Source organism: Schistocerca americana, chromosome 5 (genome assembly GCF_021461395.2).
Source record: "Schistocerca americana isolate TAMUIC-IGC-003095 chromosome 5, iqSchAmer2.1, whole genome shotgun sequence".
NCBI classification, from domain to species: Eukaryota; Metazoa; Arthropoda; class Insecta; order Orthoptera; family Acrididae; genus Schistocerca; species Schistocerca americana.
Window position 1 is genome coordinate 308,230,403 of NC_060123.1, and position 25,855 is coordinate 308,256,257.

The window sequence follows — 25,855 nt, forward strand, 5'->3', positions numbered from 1 at the left end:
AAGCTTTCGCAACAAACTGTTGCCTCATCAGGAAAGAGGGAAGGAGAGGGAAAGACGAAAGGATGTGGGTTTTAAGGGAGAGGGTAAGGAGTCATTCGAATCCCGGGAGCGGAAAGACTTACCTTAGGGGAAAAAAGGACGGGTATACACTCGCACACGCGCGCGCGCGCGCCCACACACACACACACACACACACACACACACACACACACACACACACACACATATATATCCATCCACACATATACAGACACAAGCAGACATATATTGGTCTTTAAATATGTCTGCTTGTGTCTGTATATGTGTGGATGGATATGTGTGTGTGTGCGCGAGTGTATACCCGTCCTTTTTTCCCCCCTAAGGTAAGTCTTTCCGCTCCCGGGATTGGAATGACTCCTTACCCTCTCCCTTAGAACCCACATCCTTTCGTCTTTCCCTCTCCTTCCCTCTTTCCTGATGAGGCAACAGTTTCTTGCGAAAGCTTGAATTTTGTGTTTGTTTGTGTGTCTATCGACGTGCCAGCGCTTTCGTTTGGTAAGTCACATCATCTTTGTTTTTAGATATAAGAATATTTTATGGTAGACAAAAAAGCCAACCAAAGAAATGACTCTGCGCACACACACACACACACACACACACGGAAACCAGAAGAAAATATTTCGCCTGCCTTCGCTTGCTAAATATTGTGGCAGTGGGTGTCATGTTATCTCCCCACATTAAAAAGAGAGAGAGAGAGAGAGTCAACTCATGTGAGCCACTGGATGCGAAACAGGATGTCAGAAAATTATTTTGATATGTTTTGATGTATGGAATTTTTGTGTCCCAACAGCTCTGATTGAAATCCTTTGGATTACAATGTATGGAGCATAACTGAAAGGGTTTTCAAACTCTAACCACCAATTTGACGCTGTTAAGGACTTCCATCAAGACAACTGTCACCAATATAAACATTTGTGCTAACGAATGGCTGGTATACTCTCCTGACAAAATTTAAACACTGGAAAATCCAGAATGGAATAACATGAAAAGGATAGATTGCTACTCAGCACAGAGGGGGCTCCCACATACCTATCCACCATGCATAAGCGTGCACACACACACACACACACACACACACACACATGTACGCCCCAGCGACCCCCCCCCCCCCCCCCATACACAGGATTCAATTTCTTTTTTCCGAACATATTTGTGTGGAGTGTAATCTTATACCAAAATGAAAAATGTATGGAAAACATGACAGGCAAGCAAGAAAAGCTAACTTTTCAAATGTATTGCTTGAGACTGATGCTGTAGATTAGATGGTCAATTGTATAACTAATGCAGAGTTGCCTTAAAAAAAAAAAAGGACCTACAGCAAACATCCTGTGGCACCCAGAAATACTCAATCCAGTAATGGAGGGAAGTGTGGAGGGCAAAAGCAATGCAGGGAAATTAAGGCTTGACTATAGCAAACACATTTATGAGGATGTAGGTTGCAAGAGTTATTCAGATATGAAGAAGCTTGCACAGGGTAACTAGTGTGGATGGCTGCGTCAAACCATTCATCACACTGGAGATCATAACAACGAAAGACACACTTGCTGATTTCAATTCAGACTCAAATTATAACTTTCCAATTTAATTCAGACCCTTGTCTACACTATAAATCAATTTGTCACCACATCTTCAAAAATGCAGGTGGTGACATCACTGGACAATATCGACACTGATTTGTAGTGTTGCCCAATGTCTGGCTTAGAATGGATGTGAATTGACAAAGACAATTAACATGTCACGACAATCTTTTTCTTATACACTTTGTCTATTTATAGCAATATTCACATCTCCAATAAAAACTCCTATTTTCCCACTGTGTTCTGTTATTTTCAAGGATATTTTTAAGATGTCTGAATATATTAATAACAAGATCACCCCAAAGAATTATTGCTATATTCCCACGGAAGGCCTGAAACTATGAAGTTCAACCACACAGAATTGCATGGTAATGTCACAATCATCGTACCAGCTAATAGCATCACTGCTCAAAGTTAACAAGTTGTATCATACCAGTAACCCCTCCCCCACTCCCAATTCTCTAAAGAACTGAACTCCCATGTATGAAGGTAAATCATTGAATGCGTGCTTTGTGAGCCAAAGGGCTGTCCACAGAAGAAGCACATTGCAAAATGTATCCTATGTATGGTGACAACTGTTTATCATGGAAAGCTGTATTCAACTGGATCCACAAGTTTAACAAAGGAAGGCAAAGCATTAGAGAGAGAGGGAGTGTCCCTGTCAAGGTTGCAACTGAAACCATAATTCAGCATGTGGAACACATCATTCTTAACACCAGCAAGTGACAATTATGCAGCACATGCTGCATGCTGTGTCACATGGAACTACTCACAAAATCATGCATGAGCAGCTGACTTTTCATAAAGTCTGTGCATGGGTGGTGTAAAGGATGTTGACTGAGGAACAAAGAAGCAACAGAATAGATCAGATTTTGCAGCACCTCATTTGGTACTCTGATAAGAGATAGGACTTCATGGTATGTACTGTTACTGGGGATGAGTCTTGGGTTCACTGCTTTCAACTAGAACCCATGTGGCTGTCCACGGAATGAGAACGTCTACCTCCAAAGAACAAAAAAGTTCACCAATCCATCAGCCCACAAGGTTATCCTGACTGCCTTGGGACTTGCAAGGAGTCACACTGACGAAATTCCAGCCTCATGGAGATACCATGAATGCTGCATCATACTGCTGCACTACTCTGCAGGAAGTGACAGGCGATTTGCCACCAAGAACGTGGTAGCCTGACAATGGATGCGATCTTGTGCATGACAACGCCCACCCTGACACAGCAATAAAAACAAAAGGGCTGTTATAAACATCTGCCCGTCTTGGCCCCAGTGACTTGTCTGTTCAGGGCCCTAAAATCTGATTTGGGTGAGCAATATTTTGAAAATGATGAAGCTGACACATTGGCTGCAACAGTAACCAAAAGACTTTTCTGCTGCCAGCTATCAGGGACTTGTAAAGAGATAGGATAGGTCACAAAATTTGAGGGTGAATATGTAGAAACACAAAATCAATTTCAGGAAGCTACGTTGATTATAATTGCCTCTAATCCATAATACGACTTATTTATTGGCTTATCCTTTTGTACATTAGTTTCAAATGTCTGATCACTTTACAAACTGGATGACGATAAAATGGGCAATTTGCATACTATGATTTACACAGCCTCAAGACTTATACACAGATCCTAACTTCAACACCCGATTTATTGTGTTAAACCTTTAATGTAAGGTTATATCTAATAATGGATAGATTATGACGGCAATTTAAACTGAGTTAGTAATTGTATAGACACTGAAAATCAAATTTTTGCTGTCCCTGGAAGCCTTTGGATAGGCAACCGGCAACAGATGACGTTCTTTTAGCCATTTAGTTATGCAGGTTTTCCAATGGGCTTACTTCTGATTCGTGCTTGGTAGCCTGCGCCTGCTATACGGACGTCGGAGTCACAGCTCTCGTACAAGATAAGTAATTTAAGCAGTAATAAACTGTTTTTAACACTTTAAACTAATTTATTACGTTAATTATAGTGCTCCTCAAGCGTATCATTAAAGGTTTTTGTCTTGAAACTTCCTGGCAGATTAAAACTGTGTGCCCGACCGAGACTCGAACTCGGGACCTTTGCCTTTCGCGGGCAAGTGCTCTACCAACTGAGCTACCGAAGCACGACTCACGCCCGGTACTCACAGCTTTACTTCTGCCAGTACCTCGTCTCCTACCTTCCAAACTTTACAGAAGCTCTCCTGCGAAACATGCAGAACTAGCACTCCTGAAAGAAAGAATATTGCGGAGACATGGCTTAGCCACAGCCTGGGGGATGTTTCCAGAATGAGATTTTCACTCTGTTTTTCGCAGGAGAGCTTCTGTAAAGTTTGGAAGGTAGGAGACGAGGTACTGGCAGAAGTAAAGCTGTGAGTACCGGGCGTGAGTCGTGCTTCGGTAGCTCAGTTGGTAGAGCACTTGCCCGCGAAAGGCAAAGGTCCCGAGTTCGAGTCTCGGTCGGGCACACAGTTTTAATCTGCCAGGAAGTTTCATATCAGTGCACACTCCGCTGCAGAGTGAAAATCTCATTCTGGAAACATCCCCCAGGCTGTGGCTAAGCCATGTCTCCGCAATATCCTTTCTTTCAGGAGTGCTAGTTCTGCATGTTTCGCAGGAGAGCTTCTGTAAAGTTTGGAAGGTAGGAGACGAGGTACTGGCAGAAGTAAAGCTGTGAGTATCGGGCGTGAGTCGTGCTTCGGTAGCTCAGTTGGTAGAGCACTTGCCCGCGAAAGGCAAAGGTCCCGAGTTCGAGTCTCGGTCGGGCACACAGTTTTAATCTGCCAGGAAGTTTCATATCAGCGCACACTCCGCTGCAGAGTGAAAATCTCATTCTGGTTTTTGTCTTACTCGCGTATTTTCACAGTAATCACGTAAAGTTCGTTTTGTTTACATATCGCGGCCAGGCCGAACTTTTGATCTTTCAGATTAAACTTGATGCCGCAATTTTAAGTGCATTTACTGATAGTTTAGTGTGCTAAATACGTTTGCTGCCCCTTTATATCTGTAGAGTATCGTCATCTCTTAAGTAATTTCCAGTAATAAACTTCTGAACCACTGTTTACATTGTCGCGAGTAGGCCTAATTTTTCGTACACGTATTTTCATTGTTTTCCGGTAACTTAATTGTCTTTGTCACTAAGATTGATTTGTACCATGAGTGTAAAGTGCCTGACGTGCCGTAGAATCATTAGCTCCGGGGTCTGGTGTGATGGATGTAGTAACTTTTTTCATGGGGGCGATTGTAGTGGCGTGGGAATTGGGAAAATGAGCGAGACTCATCAGTGGTTCTGTAGGCTATGCAGTAGAGATAGATAGATTGTGGAACAGGAGGGGAAAATTGCTGCCCTTCAGGCTGAGTTAGATGAGGCTAGGCGAGAACTGGGCAGGTTAAGGGGGGAGAAGGGTAGCCGGCCAGTGTGGCCGTGCGGTTAAAGGCGCTTCAGTCTGGAACCGCGTGACCGCTACGGTCGCAGGTTCGAATGCTGCCTCGGGCATGGATGTGTGTGATGTCCTTAGGTTAGTTAGGTTTAAGTAGTTGTAAGTTCTAGGGGACTGATGACCACAGATGTTAAGTCCCATAGTGCTCAGAGCCATTTTTGAGGAGAAGGGTAAACAGGGGTGGGAAGTGGCAACAGGCATAAGGAACAGGCCATGAAATTCTTCTGACAGCTTTGTTATTAATGTAAAAAATAGGTTTGACCTGTTGCCTCAGTCAGACACTGATGAGCCTCTCACAGAAGTAGTTGTAGAGAGGGCTCAACAAGCTTTCAGAAGCAAATTGAATAAGAATGAAGGGAAGTCTGCAAAGAGAAAGAAAGTCTTGTTGCTAGATAGTTCGCATGCTAGGGGTGTGGGCCATCTTCTGCAGGATGAATTAGGGTCAGAATACCAGGTCACAAGTTTTTTCAAACCTAGTGCTGGACTGGGGCAGGTTACAGAGGATTTAGGTTCACTATGCAGAGGCTTTACTAAGGATGATACCATGGTTATTGTGGGTGGGCAGGGCAACAGTACTGACAGAGATCAGGGGTACAGCATAGAGTGTGACCTGGCAAAGACTGCATCAACATCGAGTCATACCAGTGTTGGGTTTGTGTCGGTTCTGGAGCGCCACGACCGACCTCATTTGAGCTCTTCTGTCAGGAGAGTTAATTTGGAGTTGGAACGACTACTTGTATCTGGTGCAGGATCACACATTGGTGTGGTTCCTGTTGATTCACTCTGTAGGGGGGACTATACTAGACATGGCCTACACCTCAACAAGAAAGGAAAGGGTAAACTGGCTGGGCTGATAGCAGGATATTTAAAGGGGGGAGGAACTACATCTCATGGTGGAAACTCTTTTTTAGTGTAAGATCAGTGTCCAGTGGGAAACTCAGCCAGGCAAGTACTAAAGATGTTAAAAAAGTTCAAGATACTCACAAAAGTAAAGTGAAAAATAATGTAAGTATATTTCATCAAAATATTGGGGGATTGAAGAATAAAATTTATGAGCTTCTGCTTTGTTTAGAAGATATAGAAGCTGAGAATGTAATAGATGTACTATGCCTGTCTGAGCATCACATTGTCACTGATATGCAAAAGGTTAGCATCAATGGGTACAAATTAGCTGCACATGTAAGTAGAGATAATATGATGAGAGGAGGAGTTGCCGTATATGTCAAAAGCTTCCACAGTGTAAAAAATTTAGAAACTAAAAAATTTTGTGTAGAGCAACATATGGAAGCATGTGCCACTGAACTAAAACTAAATGATGGCACTTTCTTAATTGTAACAGTGTATAGGCCCCCCTCAGGGAATTTCCAGCTTTTTCTAGAAAACTTGGATGCTTTGTTGTGCTATCTGTCAGACAGGGGGAAGCAAATTATCATTTGTGGGGATTTCAATGTTGATTCCCTGAAAGAGTGTAATAGGAAGAATGACCTTGTAGTATTACTTAGTTCTTTCAATTTGAGCTCCGTCATTGGTTTTCCTACTCGTATAATAAAGAACCGCAGGACATTGGTAGATAACTTTTTTATAGACCAAGATAAGTTTAAGGACATAAATGCTCATCCTGTTGAGAATGGTCTTTCAGATCATGGTGCACAGCTAGTTGCAGTACATGACATAGCTCCATGCAGTATATCAAATCAGAATTTCAAAGCAATGTGTTCAATTAACAATATAAATATTGCAAACTTTAGGGAAAGCCTACAGCAGCTAGAATGGGATGAAGTGTATAAGGAACCCGATGCAAACTTGAAATATAACTTATTTCACGATACATTTTTAAGGGTATTTGAACATTGTTTTCCCAAGAAAATAGTTAAACATAATTCTAAGAAAACATATAAAAAACCTTGGCTAACTAAAGGAATAAGAATATCTTGCAACCATAAAAGAGAACTGTATCTAACAGCAAGAGGGAGTACTGACCCCGAAATTGTTCAATATTATAAAAACTATTGTGCGGTACTAAGAAAAGTTATTAAAAAGTCCAGAAGCATTTGTATCATGTCTGAGATCAGTAACTCTGATAATAAAATTAAAGCAATTTGGAATATTATTGAAAGGAAAATAGGGCAACCAAGAGCACAGGAAGATTTTAGTGCCACAAAACTGAATGACAAGTGTACTAACAAACAATCAGAAATTGAAAATATTTTCAATAATCATTTTTTAAATGTTGTGGAGAAAATAGGATCTAGATCTTCACTAGAAGAGGCAAGGCTACTAATAGAAGAGGCCATACCTGTGCAGTTTGAAACAACTTTATTTCCACCAACCTCTCCCTCTGAAATCAGTAAAATAATAAACTCACTGAAAAGTAAAAGCTCTTACGGAATTGATGGCATTTCCAGCAAGGTACTTAAAGCTTGTTCCCCACAGATAAGTAGGATTCTCAGCCACTTATGTAATAGCTCTTTGGAGCAGGGTGTTTTCCCCGATAGACTGAAATATGCCATTGTAAAACCATTGCATAAAAAGGGGGATACGTCGGATGTCAACAACTACCGCCCAATCTCTCTTCTGATAGCTCTATCAAAAATTTTTGAGAAAGTAATGTATTCAAGAGTAACCTCCCATATTTGTAAAAATAAAGTACTAACAAAATGTCAGTTTGGTTTTCAGAAAGGCTTTTAAACAGAAAATGCTATATACGCTTTCACTGATCAAATATTAAATGCTCTGAATAACCGGACATCACCCACTGGTATTTTTTGTGATCTCTCAAAGGCCTTTGATTGTGTAAATCATGGAATTCTTTTAGATAAGCTAAATCATTATGGTTTGAGGGGGACAGTGCACAAATGGTTTAATTCATACTTAACTGGAAGAATGCAGAAAGTGGTTCATGTGATGTTAAAACAACACAACAGCTGATTCCTCAAACTGGGGGGGGGGGGGGGGGGGGGGGGGGGGCTAATCAGGTACGGGGTCCCACAGGGTTCGGTCTTAGGTCCTTTACTGTTCTTGATATACATTAATGACTTACCATTCCACATTGATGAAGATGCAAAGTTGGTTTTTGCTGATGATACAAGTATAGTAATAACATCCAAAAACCAAGAACTAATTGATGTAATTGTAAATGATGTTTTTCACAAAATTATTAAGTGGTTCTCAGCAAACGGACTCTCTTTAAATTTTGATAAAACACAGTATATACAACTCCAGTAATAAATATAGACTTTGAACAGAAGCCTGTAGCTAAGGTACAATTTTCAAAATTTTTAGGTGTGTCCATTGATGAGAGGTTAAACTGGAAGCAACACATTGATGGTCTGCTGAAACGTCTGAGTTCAGCCATGTATGCTATTAGGGTTACTGCAAATTTTAGTGATAAGAATCTCAGTAAATTAGCTAACTATGCCTACTTTCATTCGCTGCTTTCGTATGGCATCATATTCTGGGGTAATTCATCATTGAGTAGAAAAGTATTCATTGCTGAAAAACGTCTAATCAGAATAATTGCTGGTGCCCACCCACGGTCATCCTGCAGACATCTATTTAAGGATCTAGGGATCCTCACAGTATATATATTCACTTATGAAATTTCTTGTTAATAATCCAACCCAGTTCAAAAGTAATAGTAGTGTGCATAGCTATAACACCAGGAGAAAGGATGATCTTCACCATGCAGGGTTAAATCTGACTTTGGCACAGAAAGGGGTAAATTATGCTGCCACAAAAGTCTTTGGTCACCTACCAAACAGCATCAAAAGCCTGGCAGATAGCGAACCAACATTTAAAAATAAATTAAAAGAATTTCTAGATGACAACTCCTCCTACTCAATGGCTGAATTTTTAGATATAAACTAAGAGAGGGGAAAAAAAACCAACTTAAACATTAGTGTCATGCAATATTTTGTGTAATGTAATATCTTGTACAGACATCTTTTATTAACCTGACACGTTCCACATCATTACGAAGTGTCTTATTCATGATCTATGGAACAAGTATTAATCTAATCTACTGTTTTCTTTGCTGAGCTAGTGTTCCATAACAACTGCTTTAGAGAAATAAATGAAATTGTGTGTCACTAAATCATCTACAGTGGTAACACATGCTTGTCGCATGGGTACAACTACTCCTGCTTCCACAATAGCATTGAATTAGTGTAAGTAAAGACCAATTATGAAGAACTCACCAGAAATTTGGATCTTCCATCTTTTTCAGAAAAGTATCCAGTTCATCACCCTTTGGTGGTTTCAAAATTTTCTTCCCTTCCCAGTCATAACCAATATGAGGATAATCGTCATACCAGTTCATTGGGATGTTACCCACGGTATTTCTTATGTCCTTCAGAAGTAAACAAATGAGCACAATCAGATAAACTTCACATACTTTTAAGCACCACTGGATGAATAATCATAAGTCATGTAAAAGCAAAACAAATTACATCAATTACAAAATCAGATGCATCATATTCAAAGAGACTGTTCCCAAACAATATTATTCCTTACACTCACCTTCCTCTGTAGCATTAACATCCTCATGAGTATGACACAAACAAAATGTAATGTACAGGATATTTTTCCTGATCACAAGTCCAGTGTTTTACCATTGTACCAACTCAAACACTTTAAGTTACTTTTGTTATATGACATACCAGTTTAAGAAACCAGCAGCACATAAACTTAGCCTAACATGCACCACATTGTCTTGTGCATCATTTTTAACTGATAATTGTAAGGTCTTAAAAACCAACTAAAAATTTTAATTCTCTGTTACCACTACTATTTGCTTCCATTTCAACAATATATTGGAAACATTCATAAAAATGTTGACAGCTGATAAAATAATCCTAAAATTTATGAAAATTTAACACTTACCTCTTCATCAGATGAATCAGTTTCATATTCATCTTCATTTTTCTGGTTCTCACCACTCTCTTTCACAGTGAGTTGTTCTACTGCGTTCTTTGACTTAATGAATTCCTTTTTGGCATTCTTAGTCTTTTTTAAATTACCCAACTTACTAGATGTGGCAGTTTTACTGCTTCTGATTGTTCGCTTCTCTTCAAAAACAGAAGAACCACTACTGGATTTTGAAGGCCCCTGAGCATCACCACTACTACTAACGACTTCACTGTTCTCTCCTGCATTGCCGTTATCACTGCTCTCTCCATCACCACTACCATAGTCGTCATCGTCAATGTCATCATCATCTGAACTATTACCACCAGATCTGATACTGTCTTCCTCATCACTCTCTTCTTCTTCAAATGATAGTTCCTCACTATCCTCATCTGAGAACTCGTCTTCTTGATCAGTACCCGCTTCTAAATCTGAATCATAATCCTCATCTGAAGAATCGCCTTCATTTGTTATGGTCGTCAGAAAGTTTTTCTGCAAACAATAGTTGAACATTAATTTTCGAACAAAGATCTATAAGATTTTGGTCAAATCAATAAGCTAAATCAATTTATTTGCAAACTGTAACACTGCATAAAAAGTATGAAAAAATCCGTATTTAGAAAAATGGTCTGTCCCAAAAGCTTCCTGAGCCTCATGCAGAAAGTTTCAAAGCCAGCAAACAGATACGCATATTACACAAACATGATAAAATACATCACAGCAGATAATGTACAGTAGGCAGTCCCACAATCTCTATTGTGCTTATAAATACCAATGTTTTGCATTTTTTTTAAATACTGCTTGTAGTATGTTTTTAATCATGCTGACTGTGAGACCTTACTCAAGGAAATATTGTTAAGTTGTGTGTGTAAGTGCTGTATGGAAAGGTGGTGTTGGCAGTGGGGGCAGCAGCTGCTCAGTGTGGGCAGGTAGGCCTACAAGTGAAACCCATTATTATTAGACCTCCAATCTATTTGCAAACGAAACTCAATATCATGGTTGTGGATTCTTTTTCACAGTTTACAGTCACACATATATGATATGAACGCTTGTTTCTATATTACATAGGAACTAGAAAACTTGCACATAGCCTAATGTGTACGATGTAGAGCCTAGTGGCCAGAAAAATGTGTTTATAATTAATAACAGAACAAGAATATACTAAATTATGTTTATTACTGGACTTCTGAAAAACTTTACCACAGAACATTCAACAATTTGGGACTCTTCTGATATCACAAGCTGTACATATGACAAACTAATTACATAGATAAACAGTGCGACGACATGCTCCTGTAGTTATCTTGTAAGCTTGTAACCGAGGGACAATGACATCGACAACAGAAGACTATTTTAATTACAGTGCTTCACGAAGGGTATGTATATTCAAGAACTTGCTTGTTCTACAATGACTTGGCGATCAAAGGATCGTCGATTTTCAAAACTTTTACACAAAACATGTAATTGCAAAATACTGCATTTTACCTCCCGTTTCACTTCACTCCAATAGTTTTGAGTGGGCGGCAAGAAAATGACACACAACATTCGCACTACCAACACATGACTTCGTTTTTTCTGGAAAGCTTATATGACAAACCTCTTCGGCTTCTTCTTGTCCTCCTACTGAATCCCCTTCATCTTCCACCTGTTCTACAACATGTTTGCGTTTACTGGCACTGTTCTTTTCACCCATCACGGAAACACGCACCGAAACACATGGGTCATTTGAACAACAAACAAAACTTTGTGCAAAGAGAGAGACTCGAAGACACTACGCCGGACGCCACACTTTTCGATGTATGCAAAGTTGAACATCCTTGGATGGAGAAATACCAGTGATCTCCATACTAATTTCAGAGAACACTGAAAGATACTCTATGGATCGGACCACAGACATATATGCCTGTGGGATGGAGGCATAGACGTACGTCAAGTAAAACGTAATGTCACAGTGTAACATAACAGTCGCAACACTTCGCATCAATTTTGTTGCCTACTGCGTCGGCAGCGCGCCAAGCGGCCAGTAATTAAAACTGTTGAGTTCGGCGCGATCGCGAAAACAAATAGCAGTTGTTTATTTTGGTTTGTACAAAGATTTTTTGACACTGGAGCGTCTGTAGCGCAATAAATTGCAGCAACAACAAGACGAAAATATCTCATCTGTCTTTCTCTTGGTTTCGTAAGGACCCTGTGAGGTGTATACAAACATGTTAATGAACTGGATCGTCACGATTCGCTTGCAAATTACCATGTGTGTTAATGATTCGTTTTAGGAGCAGGAAGTGGCTAGTGAATAGCAGACGAGAAGATCTTATGAAAAAAGACGCTGTTTACCTTCTTATGTAATATTAAGTTTTGTTTGATTTCGAACAAAATCAGTTCATAAACGCAGACATTAATAAACTCGTGTGGAATGCAGTAACCTACATTGTTTGCTATCGAAAATAAGACACAACAACTGACTATGAAGAGGAAACTGCCGCAAAGGCAAGACAATATGGCACAGAAGCAGCTCTACATAGATCAATGCCAGATTCATCTGAATCGTAAACACAGACCTGCTTTGACGATGAAGTAGTTAGATTAAGTGTGTTTATTATAGCCTAGCAAAAGCGTGTGAAGTGTCAGGATGTGCAGATCGCTAGACTGCATGCAAAACTATTACAGGACAAGGAAAGTGCCTATCATTTTAAGTACAGACAGCAACAGAAACTGTATCAGAAAGGATCAAGTGAAGAAGGACAGACAACTGTTGAGGACTGTAGATAGAATCCTGATATTTAAAATCACATGCCCTTGAGTTGTTGTTAAGTCAGATAGCATGCCACTGAAGGAGAATCGTGCTGCAATACGGAAAGACGAAAATAAGCTGTTTGCTCTAAATTTATTATATTACAGCACTCAGGCTTACTGGTTTTGTGAGAATGTTTTATGTTTCCATCGTGTTTACATTACAGAGGTGGGTGGAAGGCATACAAATAAAATGTGGGGTAAGTGACAATATATTTCATCTTTTAAAGCAGAAGGTATAGCATTTCTCCAATACCGCTAAACTAGTAAATATATCAGTGGATGAAATATCTCTAATAGCAAATTTGACATATGACAGCATTTCTGAGAATGTCATTGGCTTTGAGGACTTGGGGTTTACACGCACTGCATATTTCTCCCACTATTTGGCAGCTGCTTGTCCCATTTCGAATAATGTATAGATGAAGATCATACTAATGGCAACAGTTTAAGATAACTAAAGCACAGCAGGCCTACAGAACGACAAATGGGGCATCGATCCCTTATGCATGTAGTGTTATATGTCTGCGCTTCTTATGTGTGAATCTGTGTATTTATATTCCTTTGATATCAACATGGTAAGCTGCAGTTCTATCCAACGACTCAAATGTTTCTTCACGAATGTATTGAAGCTTGCCACGAGATTCATCCCAGCTTGCACTTATTTCATAATCATTTTCAAAAACATCTCTGCATTCTGATATTGCACAAACTCTTGGAGGCAAAAAAGTAATTGAAATATTTCGAAACTCAGTTAGGAAAGGGATGAAAAACAAATATACTCGCGATGTATCTGACGTTGTCCTTTCTCGCCACTTCGAGCGCAAGTGACACACCAGCTGTTAACTGAGAACAACTTTTACGACAGTGAGTGTCGCGGATGGTATGTTAGATTATGTGTAAAGTCATAGTGTGTTTGGATTTCACCAGATGGGCAAACACATAGGTCACATGCAAAACAAATAAATGCTTAGAAGCAAGAATCAATTATAATTTCTCATTTTTGCCGATCTCCTTAGATAATATTTTAGATAAACAATAAAATAGCAATAGCCACATATTTGATCCCACTTATACCATATTTCTTCAGATGAAGAAAATACTAACCAAACTAAATAAGTAGATGAAATAGACTGATTATTGTTAAAGAAAACTATTAGTAATGCAAATTAGGAAGAAAAAGAAATGATGAGCAGTGGTGGCAAAGCCAAATTCCCATCCGCTTAACTGTTATCATTGACTCTAAAATCTGACAAAACTTTTTGAAAGTCGAGAACTGAAATGATAAAGGCCCATTCACATTGGCTGTCACTGCACTGTCACGTCATGGAACCATCACGTCACAGCACGTCAAGTCAAGTCACGCGATCTCACATGGCTCTCGGCATTTTCTTTTCTTTTTTTTTTTTTTTTTTTTTTTTTTTTTTTGAGATCCTTACAAGCTGATTTTCAACTGTTGTAGCTCATGTAAATGGCAGCTGGAGTTCACATCTGTAGGAAACTGACATTTATTGGACTCAAATGCTTAACAGTTTGCAGGGACACCTTGTATGTTACAGAAGGAGGGCAGAAGCGCAAAACAACAGAAAAAGAGAATGGGTCAGAAAAAGTCATTAAGTGCTACAGAAGGCGACTTGCAAGAGCAGTTGAACGGAATGGATGGTGTCTTGAAGGGAGGATATAAGATGAACATCAACAAAAGCAAAACGAGGATAATGGAATGTAGTCGAATTAAGTCGGGTGATGTTGAGGGTATTAGATTAGGAAATGAGACACTTAAAGTAGTAAAGGAGTTTTGCTATTTGGGGAGCAAAATAACTGATGATGGTCGAAGTAGAGAGGATATAAAATGTAGACTGGCAATGGCAAGGAAAGCGTTTCTGAAGAAGAGAAATTTGTTAACATCGAGTATAGATTTAAGTGTCAGGAAGTCATTTCTGAAAGTATTTGTATGGAGTGTAGCCATGTATGGATGTGAAACATGGACGATAAATAGTTTGGACAAGAAGAGAATAGAAGCTTTCGAAATATCGCGCTACAGAAGAATGCTGAAGATTAGATGGGTAGATCACATAACTAATGAGGAAGTATTGAATAGGATTGGGGAGAAGAGAAGTTTGTGGCACAACTTGACCAGAAGAAGGGATCGGTTGGTAGGATATGTTCTGAGGCATCAAGGGATCACCAATTTAGTATTGGAGGGCAGTGTGGAGGGTAAAAATCGTAGGGGAAGACCAAGAGATGAATACACTAAGCAGATTCAGAAGGATGTAGGTTGCAGTAGGTACTGGCAGATGAAGAAGCTTGCACAGGATAGAGTAGCATGGAGAGCTGCATCAAACCAGTCTCAGGACTGAAGACCACAACAACAACAACAAGGCGAATTTCACACGCTATACAAAGACCTTTAGGAAGAGGAATCATTATTTAATGTTTTGGGAAGTCGAAGCATAAGTATTTTTATTTGTTACATCAAATTGAATCCACAATTACTAAAAGGCATGCAGTGTTATGTCCTGCCATCACACACCACTAAAACTAGGTTTCTTTGAGCTTATGTTTCATTGCCAGTCAAGAGCAAATTTTTGTGCGATAGTTATATTTCTCTCAGTAACTTTCTCTTCAATATTTGTAGATTACATTTCCAATTTAGATTTGGCTTTTAATAGTTCAAATGCCTTTGGTAGTGAAACCACGTAAATATGGACCACTAACACTCGCTAAGATGTTTCACATGCAATTCAGAGAGCTACTGCCACAAACATATTCAAAGAAACAACTTGCAGTGTCTAAATGATTCAGTCCATTTCTTTATGCAGTGATACAAATAAATTTCATCTGCTAATCAGTTTGATTCTACTGACAGTACTTTTTTCACTTCATGTTGGAGCCACACTGCAATGTATTTCATTGTAAGATATTAAATACCATACCAGTAGGTATAAAAATCCACTTTACAAATGTAGTAGAGGGCAAGTAATTTAGTACACTCATGTTGTACAATTCAGACTGCTGCCTCACCGTTTTCTTTTAACCTTTCATCATTTGATATGCACTTCGCTATTGTTTTTTAATTGGGATTTGTTATTAAAAAGAAATTTCGTAAATGACTATATGTATTGCAAAGGTACTGTGTATGTCCCAAGTTTCTTAAATAAATGTCTGCAAAGTGATCTTGAATGGGCTCCAACTGTTATTCTGATTACATGCTTTTGTGCAATGAATACATTTTCCCTTAATGATGAATTACCACAAAATATGATTCCATATTAGAACAGTGAATGGAAACAGGCATAGTAGTTCTATTTAATAATATGTTTAAATAATTTGCAGTAACCCTAATAGCATAAGTAAGTGAACCTAACCATTTCAGCAGATCATAAATGGATTTCTTCCAATTCAATTTCTCATCGATGCAACAACCAGAATTGTTGAATAATCTGCCTTAGTAACAGACTTCTGTTCAAAGTCTATATTTATCAATGGTGTTATGCTATTAACTGTAAGAAAATGTGTGTACTGTGTTTTCTCAAAATTTAGTGAGAGTTCATTTGCAGAGAACAACTTAATAATTTTCTGAAAGACATTATTTAAAAGTTCCTCAACTTATTCTTGTTTGGTGGGTGTGATTACTATACTCATATCATCAGCAAAAAGAACTAGCTTTGCATCTTCATCAATACATAGCGGCAAGTCATTAATATGTATTAAGAACAATAAGTGACCCAAGACTGACCCCTGTGGGACACCATTCTTGATACATCCCGAGTTAGATGACTCTGTTGATTTTTGTAGACTATCTGTACTGTTAATTTCAACCTTCTACGTTAAACATTTGTGCACTGTTCCACCCATAACACAATACTTAAGCTTATCTAGAAGAATTTCATGATTCACACAGTCAAAAGCCTTTAAGAGAACACGAAATACAGGGTGTATCAATAGGATTCATCCGATTTCTCATGTCTGTATTTCTGAAACTAATAAATATATACAATGAATGAACGGGAGACTCGAAAAGGATTTTCACACCTTTCCATAGGTGTTCAATACGCCCTCCTTGAGATACACGACATATGTCAATGTAGTATTCAAATTGTTCCAACACAGCAGCGAGCATGTCTTGAGTTACAGCTCAGAGGCACATAAACAGTGTCTTTTGTAAACCCCACAAGAAATAATCACATACAGTCAGGTCCTCTGACCTTGGAGGCCAGTAATGTAAGGCTGAATCATTTGGTCTAGTGCAACCAATCCATTGTTTACTAATCCTTTCATTTAAAAATTCCTGCACTTCCAGGCCCAGTGCGGCATTGCCCCATCCTCTTGGTAAATGAAGTCGTTCGAATCAGTCTCCAACTGTGGGAAAAGTAAGTTCTCAAGCATATCGAAATATGTGCTTCCTGTAACAATGTTCTCGGCAAAAAAAATTAACCATACACCTTTTCATGTGAAACTGTACAAAACACACTAAATTTTCGAGAGTCTCTCAAGTTTTACAACTTCATGTGGTTGTTCTGTACTCCATATTCTCACATTATAACGGTTTACCTTTCCATTTAAATGGAATGTTGGCTCATCACTAAACACGAAGCATGGAAGGAAACTGTCATCCTCCATCTTGCCAACAACGAAATTATGGAGCTCCACATGCTGTTGTTTGTCACCTTCACAAAGAGCTTGCAGCAGCTGAATTTTGTATGGTTTCATGAGAAAACGTCGATGCAACACATGCCAGAGGACATTGGGGGCATATTGAGCTGCTGAGGTAGACAGAGGATTTCTGCAGACTCCTTGTAAAGCTAAGGCAGATGCGTTCGACATCTCTGTCAGACACTTGGGGACGTCATGGCGATTTGTCTTTCCTGTTGCCAACCTGTTTCTCGGAATTGTTCATACCATCATCTAATGCTCTGTCCTATAGGAGGATCCATACCATACCTAGTACGAAAGTCAAGCTGAACAGTTATTACTGACTCACACCACGCAAAACATACAATAAAAACGCTTTCTGTTGTCGCGACGCTATTTTTACTAGAACTGAAATGGGTGCACACTACTGCTATCTAACGGGAACCATGTCTGACTAGAGAGTTTGCTCTTTCCAACAGTATGATGTTCACACACTTATCTCAAATACCATAATAGTTATGATTTCTTAAACCACATGATTCTTTTTGATACATCCTGTATTCTAATGGGTGATGTTCTGTTATTCAGAGCATTTAGTATTTGATCAGTGGAAGGATATATAGGTTTTTCTGTTGAAAAGCCTTTCTGAAAATCAAACTAAAATTTTGTTAGTATTTAATTTTAACAAATATGTGAAGCTACTCTTAAATACATTACTTTTTCAAGAATTTTTCGCAAAGCTGACAGAAGTGCCGATTGGGCGGTTGTTGTTTGTATCAGACCTATTCAGCCTATCTGGAAAAATTTGCTGTTTCAGTGAGCATAGGTGGCTGACCAAGCTTTTAGTACTCCATTCGAAACGCCATCAATTCCATGCAAGCTTTTTCTTTTGAGTGAATTTATTATTTTCATAATTTCAGTAGGAGGGGTGTATTGAATTTCAGTTTTATCAGATTGCATAGGAATTGCCTCTTCTATATACAGCCTTGCATTTTCTAATGACTAGCTGGATCGTACTTTCTCTACAACACTTAAAAATTATTATTAAAATATTTTCAACTTCTGACATTATCAACAAACTTTTCATTGAGTTTGATAGAAATATAGTCTTCCTGTGCTCTCAGTTGCTCTGTTTCCCTTTCAACAATTTTTCAAATTGTTTTAATTTCATTATCAGTGTTGCTAATCTCAGACATAATGCACATACTTCTGGACATTTTAATAACTTTTCTTAATACAATGCAATTGTTTTTGAAATGTTTGATTGTTTCTGGATCATTACTCCTTGGTGCTATAAGATATATTTCCCTTTCTCTTCACAAGTGAACCATGTCTTTTTAGATGGTTTCTTACAATTATACAGGGTGTTCAAAAAGTCTCTGTGCAGTGCTGTATGATCGTTAGCCACGCGTGCCGTATGCCACAGTGAATATACTGAAATGAAATTCCGTGAAATACAAGTTATTAATTTACTGAATATTCAATTTTACTTACAAATTTTCACATTAAATGTTGAAAGTGTCCCCCCTGTTGCTGAATACAGAATTCAATTCGTCTAATCATGTTTCCAAACATAAGCTGTAACATTTCTTTTGTAACAGAAGCAGTGAAAGTAGGTATTGCAGTTTTCAACTCATCCATGGATTTTGGATTGTTTTTATAGATAGTTGCTTTCGCTGAACCCCAGAAGAAAAAGTCAGGTGGTGTTAGGTCAGGCAATCGTGGAGTCTCTGTGAAGTTACGTGATCACCAAAACATCAGCAAGCAGTGACACTGAAACGCGAGCTTAATGCGCGGTTGCACCATCTTGTGAAAATAACCGTTCAGTATTTCAATTAACACAAGTTCTCCTATGAATGGGTACAGAATATAACTGAAGTATCGTCGTGTGTTTATTGTTTCATTGAAAAAATATGGGACTCACAATCCGAAATTACAATCGAAACTCCTATTTTCACAGAATGAAGTGGTTCCTCATAAATACACAATGGATTTGCAGTACTCCATATACGAGAATTTTGCGAGTTCATGTACTCGGATAAATGAAACCACGCCTCATCAGTGAAAAACTTTTGATTAAGAATATCCCTTCCATTTTGTTGAACGAAATTTTGAACCATAATGCAGTCTCTTGTCATGATCAGAATTTTTCAGTTCTTGCACGACTGTCACTTTGTATTGGAAAAGTTCTAATTTTTTCCTTACAGCTGTGTGGGCCGTTCCGACTCAAACATCGATTTCCTGTGCGAGTTTTCTTATTGACTTGTTCTGACTCATGGACATTTTATCGGAAATCTCGAGTAGTTATCCTCAGACAAAATGTTAGGACGAGCACTTCTCGGTGCATCTGTCACTGAATCCATACTTCGAAATTTGTTAATCAAATCTCGCACAGAATCGCAATGTGGGAGTGTGAAAGGTCTCTGTTGGATTCCTTTCATGTTAATTTCTTAAATATGTTGTCATTTATGGCATAAATTCCTCTTCTAAATTTACTGTGGTGTTTCTGTCTGGGAGGAGACTGAGCAGTGGAACGTGTTACTTTTACACATAAACAAGAACTATCTGTCACACTACTACACTTTAAAACACAGTTTATATGTAATTCATATCACACAGTCTCATACGGAACCTACATCCACTTTCTTTTATATGCTGTATATGATAAGATACTGTCATCCCCCTTCCCTTCTGTGTGAGAGGATGAATGAGCAAATGTATTTCTAGTTGCATGTTTGATGGTAGCAGACAAGCCTGTCTGCTACTTAACAGTAGGACCAACGGCGGAACAGGTAGCTACGCTTTCTAAAAGAGAGAGGTTTCTATTCTTAGTATGGTCCTGTCCGTCCCTTGTCATGTTGGTATAGGAAGCTGCCCCTCTGGTCACTTCCGTTTTTATCTGTTAAGCACGCTCGGTAGGGGCCCAGGTCAGTCTGTCCGCAGCAAGCGTCTGAAGTGGTAAGATCTCCGGCTAAGCGCGTGTCTGCTAAGTCCATAGGACAATGGATTTCTTAAGTTCAGCCTAACTGAAAATTTAATCACTCTCATTTCAGGTTTAGCTCTAAAATATCTAATGTTATCTTAAATTGCAATGCAGTGTAATTCGAGTGTGAAGTTCAGAATATCTTCTGGTAGTTGCTTTGTCACTACTTTGTGAGTAAAGTGGAACCACATGTTGATCAGTAACTCTAACTAAGATCATCAATCTTAAATGCGGATGTGCGTGAGATTATAACGTCTTGTCTTGACAATATTTTTCAATATCACAACTTTTCTTTATGTTCAACCCATGTGGGGTGTACTTTGTGAGACCAGTACCACGTGCTTATACAATTGTTTGACCCATCAGGTTAATAGTAAGACGATAGTAACCAGTTCGAGGTTTTTCTTTTGTAAATTGCGTTTCGATGTAATTTATTTTAATTATCAAAATTTTTGTGGAGTTGCACTCTTTGTGTAAACCAAGTTGACCACGTGAAGCATGTGGTGTAAGCATCAAAGTAGCCCTCAGCTATTCTTTTCGGGAAGATTTCACAGAGAGTCAGTATGAATTTAGTATCCCAGTGTGTGGTAATTTCATGACGGACAGGATTGAGCTACGAACGAAGCTTCTTTGGGTGAAAATTGAATCGATTGGTTGTGGTTAATTTCCTCTTGGATATGTTTAAATGTTCTTCATGTGTTATTTTATGAATGCAGTGTTGTATGTAGTCTCCCAATCTTGGCTCCCTATTTGATTTGTTCTGTAAGATTACAAACTCACATTTTCACAATCCTAAATAAGGCACCAGTTTAGTTATGAATCAAGTTGGTTATGCTAAAATTTTACCGGAACAATGATTAATGTTAAAATAAATGTCCAAATATAAACTGACTTATTTCTTTTTATTTAAATTGTCTTTTTATACATATATCACTGGCTATCGTAAGATGAGTACTAAAAGATTATAATTAATGTTAGTCTGGTTGGGAATTTGGTAAACTAGACTGGATACCTGGTGAAACAGTTGCACAGTAATGCAAGGTTAACTTCCCCAGATAGCTCACAGCTTTTAACCCACTTTTATTATCTTGAATATCAGCACCCCAATCAGAACAAATTAATGCAACAACATTACAAGTGTTGTCTCCAGAAAAACTGAATTAAATGTTCGGCGAACTCAAACTGTGTATTTACAAACCAGCTTTGAACACTTGTTCCACTAAAAACACACATTCTTCAATGGTTAGCATTTTAGCAGTGACAGAAACGAAACAAACGAACAAAGGAACGAAACTTAAACGTTCACCTCAACACATAGCGACACTCACCAACGGTACTACTGATGCTGGCTGAGATAAATGAAACAATGGAATGTTGGGAGAGTCCACTTGAAGAGAAGTACCCCAGGCAGGCAAACAATCATACGGCATGTGCTGCTAACAGTCGTACAACACTGCAGAGATACTTTCTGAACACCCTGTATTTCACTGTTTTCTTAGGGAAACTGTTTACAAATATATGCACAAAGGTATCATGAAATAGGTTAAATTTTAAATTAGCTTCAGGTTCCCTGTACACCTCATCCCAGGTCTAACTGTTGCAAACTTTCCCTAAAATTGCAACTGTTAAATCGTTAATTGGACACAGTATTTTGAAGGACTGTTTTGCATTGCTGTGTGGAGCTATGTCATATACTGTAACTAGCTGTGTGTAAAAATCAGACAAACCATTCTTAACAGGAAAAGTTTTTATTTGACTGAATTTATCTTGGTCTATAAAAACATTATCTTTCAATGTGCTGCTTTCCTGTGCCACTCAAGTAGGAAAACCAATAACTAATATCAAATAGAAAGAACCAAGTAATACTTCAAGGTCGAGCTTTCTATCAGGCTCTTTCAGAAAATCTACATTGACATTGCCGCAAACAACAATTTGCTTCCCTCTGTCGGACAGGCAGCACTACAAAGAATCCCAGTTTTTAAAAAATCTCTGAAAACTCTCCAATGGGGACTTATACGCAGCTACAATTATAAAAGTACCTCTCTTTAGTTTAAGCCCTCATGCACACGCTTCTATATATTGCTCTATACAAATTTTTTTAGTTTCTAAATGTTTTGCACTATGATAAATTTTAACGTACATGGCAACTCCTTCTCTCTCCATAGTGACTCTACTTATATGTGCTGATAGCTTATATCCACCTACATTTACCTTTTCCATATAATTGACTATATGAAGTTTAGGCAGGCATAGTACATCTATTTCATCCTCAGTTTCCTAGTCTTCTAACCAAACAAGAAGCTCATCTACTTTGTTTTTTAATCCCTTAATACTCTGATACAATATACTAATATTATTTGTCACTGTACTTTATGAGAATCTGATGACATACTAACATTATTTTTTATTGTACTTTTATGAGAATCTTGTGATATTTTAAGATCTCAAGTACCTACCTTCCTGAGCTTCTCATGAAGCTTAATTTCATTAGTTTTGAATCATTGGACACTGGTCTTAGCCTAAAAAAATAAGTACTCCCATGAGTGTCAGTGCACCCCTTGAAGAATTTGCTATCATCCCAGCCAATTTATCTTTCCCTTTGCAGTTGGCAACACTGCGCCGACGCAGACTCTTCGAGTATTTGCTGCACTAAATAATTATAAAAAGCGTTGTTATTAAGCTATTCTAGACGTTTATAGTTGTTATAAATACAATGTAGTTTTGTTGTTAAATTAGTGGAAGTGTTAGTGAAGTATAAAATAAGATTAAACGGGGTAAGAAACGTATTTTTCTTCTCGCGCCTGTAGCACGAATCCTAGGCCTAATTTCACGCGCGCGAATCGTAAGTAAGCAGTGAATTAAACTTATAGGTAAACGTTTCCAGTCGGTATACATATAATATAAGTGTTGTTACATTAGTGGAAGTGTTAGTGAAGTGTTAAAGAAGATTAAACGGGGTAAGAAGTTTATTTTTCTTCTCGCGCCTATAGCACAGATTTTAGGTTTAATTTCACGCGCGCGTATCGTAAGTAAACAGTGACTTAAACTTATATGTAATCACCAGTTTTTTTATTCAGTACTCTCTCAATTTATTTATATCTGCCTGAATAGTTTCTAGGGTCCTTTGTTTACGTTTTAGTCAGTACTGAAATCAATTTATACGATTTCTGTTTTTACCATGAGTGAGAAGTGTGGGACATGCCGTAGGATCGTTAGTTCCAGGGTATGGTGTGATGGGTGCTGTAGTTTCTTTCATTGGGGCGAATGTAGTGGTGTGGGAAATGGGGACATAAATGAGGTTCACCAGTGGTATTGTAGGATCTGCAGTCTCTAAAGGAAAAAAAACTGGAACAGGAAGGGAAAATTGCAGCTCTTCAAGCTGACTTAGACAAGCAAGGGAGGATCTGGACAGGTTAAAGAGGGAGAAGGGTGAACAGAGGTGGGAAGTGGCAACAGGTAATAGGGGGGACAGGCAAAGGAGAGCATCAGACAGCTTTGTCATAAACCTTGAAAATAGATTTGACCTGTTGCCTCAGTCAGAATGGGATGAGGTGGTGTTGGCCAACTACTGCAGGAAAATCTAGGTCCAGAGTACCAGGTCACAAACTTTTTCAAGCCTAGTGCAGATCTGGGTCAGGTAACAGAGGATGTAGGTTCTCTATGCAAGGATTTCACAAAGGAGGATGCCATGGTTATAGTGGGTGGTCCAGGAAATAGCATTGACAGAGACTCTGAATATTCCATAGAGAGTGACCTGGTGAAGACAGCATCAGCAACGAAGCATACGAGTGTGGGATTTGTGTCTGTGTTGAGACGCCATGATCGGTCTCATTTGAACAGTTCTGTAGGGAGGGTGAACTTGGAGTTGGAGTGGCTGCTTAGGACGGATATAGGGTCCCATATTGGTTTGATTCCTGTGGATGCTATCGATAGGTGGGACTACACTAGGCATGGCCTTCACCTCAATAGGAAAGGGAAAACTGTCTGGGTTGATTGCAGAAAACTTAAGGGGGGACACTGTCACAAGTGGTAAAATACCAGTGGTCACAGGTGTCAGAGGGATGCCTTTTTTAGGATAGGGAAGGGGGAAAGAAAACAAGTTTTAAGAGAGATTGGCAGACACACTCAGTTTGAGAAAACAGATGAACAGGAGTCAGATTTTAGCATACAGCCTCCATTTAAACAATGTTTAACAGAAAGTAATCATAAACTGCCAGTTCATCTTCGCCAAAGCAGTTGTAATCCCATTAGTATGCAGTATCAGTTATCTTTATTACACCAGAACATTCCGGGACTCAGAAATAAAGTTGATGAACTGCTCATTTGTATCGATGAAATGAATTCATCTAACCAAATTGACATAATCTGCCTCTCTGAACATCAAGTGACCACTGGTATCGATATGTTAGACATTTCAGGATTTAAGCTAGCTTCCTACTTCTGCAGAGTAGATATGGATGGAGGAGGAGTTGCCACATTGATTAAAAACTGCCATAAATTCAAGAACATTGACATTAATAAATTCTCTTTAGAGCAGCATCTAGAAGCATGTGCAACAGAAGTAGAGTTCCAAAACAGATCCTATGTAATAGTAACAATTTACCGAGCACCTGCAGGAAATTATAATCTATTCATAAATCATCTAGAAGCTCTTTTGGGTTATTTAACAGGAAGAAACAAAGAAATTTTGATTGCTGGTGACTTTAATACAGATTTTCTAATGCAATCTTCCAGTAAACATTTACTGCAGCTAATAATGTTGTCTTTCAATCTAACTCACACTGTAAACTTTCCAACTATGATCACTAAATCCTCAAGGACAGCCATTGACAACATTTTTACAGACAATTCAAAGGAACAAAATCATATCATAAAACCTATAATAAATGGACTATCAGATCATGACATGCAGCTCCTTGTTTTAAATGTAAATTCTAAGCAGATTATCAAGACTGCTAAATCTGAGTACAGGAGAGTAGTCAATCAACCAAAACTTGAGTGTTTTAGAAAACTGCTCAAAGATATGAACTGGAAAGATGTTTATAGTGCTCATGACATGAATGAAAAATATAACACATTCATGAACAATGTCAGTGCCATGTTTGAAAACTGTTTTCCTCTAAAAGTTACTCAAATTAAACAGAAGTCTATAATAAAACCATGGATTAAACAAGAAATAAAGATTTCCTGTAAGACAAAAAAGAAAATGTATCTGCCAACCAAGAATAGATCCAATGCTGATGATTTAGCTACATACAAGGAATACTGTGAAATATTTAAAAAAATAATTCAGGCATCTAAACAAATGCACTACGAGAAGAAGATAGCAATATCAGGGAACAAAGTAAAAACAATATGGGATATAGTGAAAGAGGAGACTGGTAGAACCAGAAAGGAACATGAGCAAATAGCACTAAGGGTAGATGACACATTAGTAACCGATGGGCATAGTGTGGCAAATCTATTTAACTAGTACTTTATATCCATTACTGATAGAATGG

General features: G+C 38.4%; 1 protein-coding gene across 1 annotated transcript in view; it reads right to left on the bottom strand.

The window, feature by feature from the left end:
* LOC124615322 (ribosome biogenesis protein BOP1 homolog) overlaps positions 1-11,745 on the bottom strand; it is an 88,405-nt gene extending 76,660 nt beyond the window's left edge. Inside the window, exons 1-3 of the mRNA XM_047143122.1 lie at positions 11,547-11,745; positions 9,926-10,441; positions 9,241-9,392 (exon numbers count right to left, since the gene is read on the bottom strand). Of these exons, the coding sequence (XP_046999078.1) occupies positions 9,241-9,392; positions 9,926-10,441; positions 11,547-11,642 (764 nt within the window). The 5' untranslated portion in view covers positions 11,643-11,745. The remainder of the gene's footprint in view (positions 1-9,240; positions 9,393-9,925; positions 10,442-11,546) is intronic.
* Positions 11,746-25,855: the final 14,110 nt, after the last annotated feature.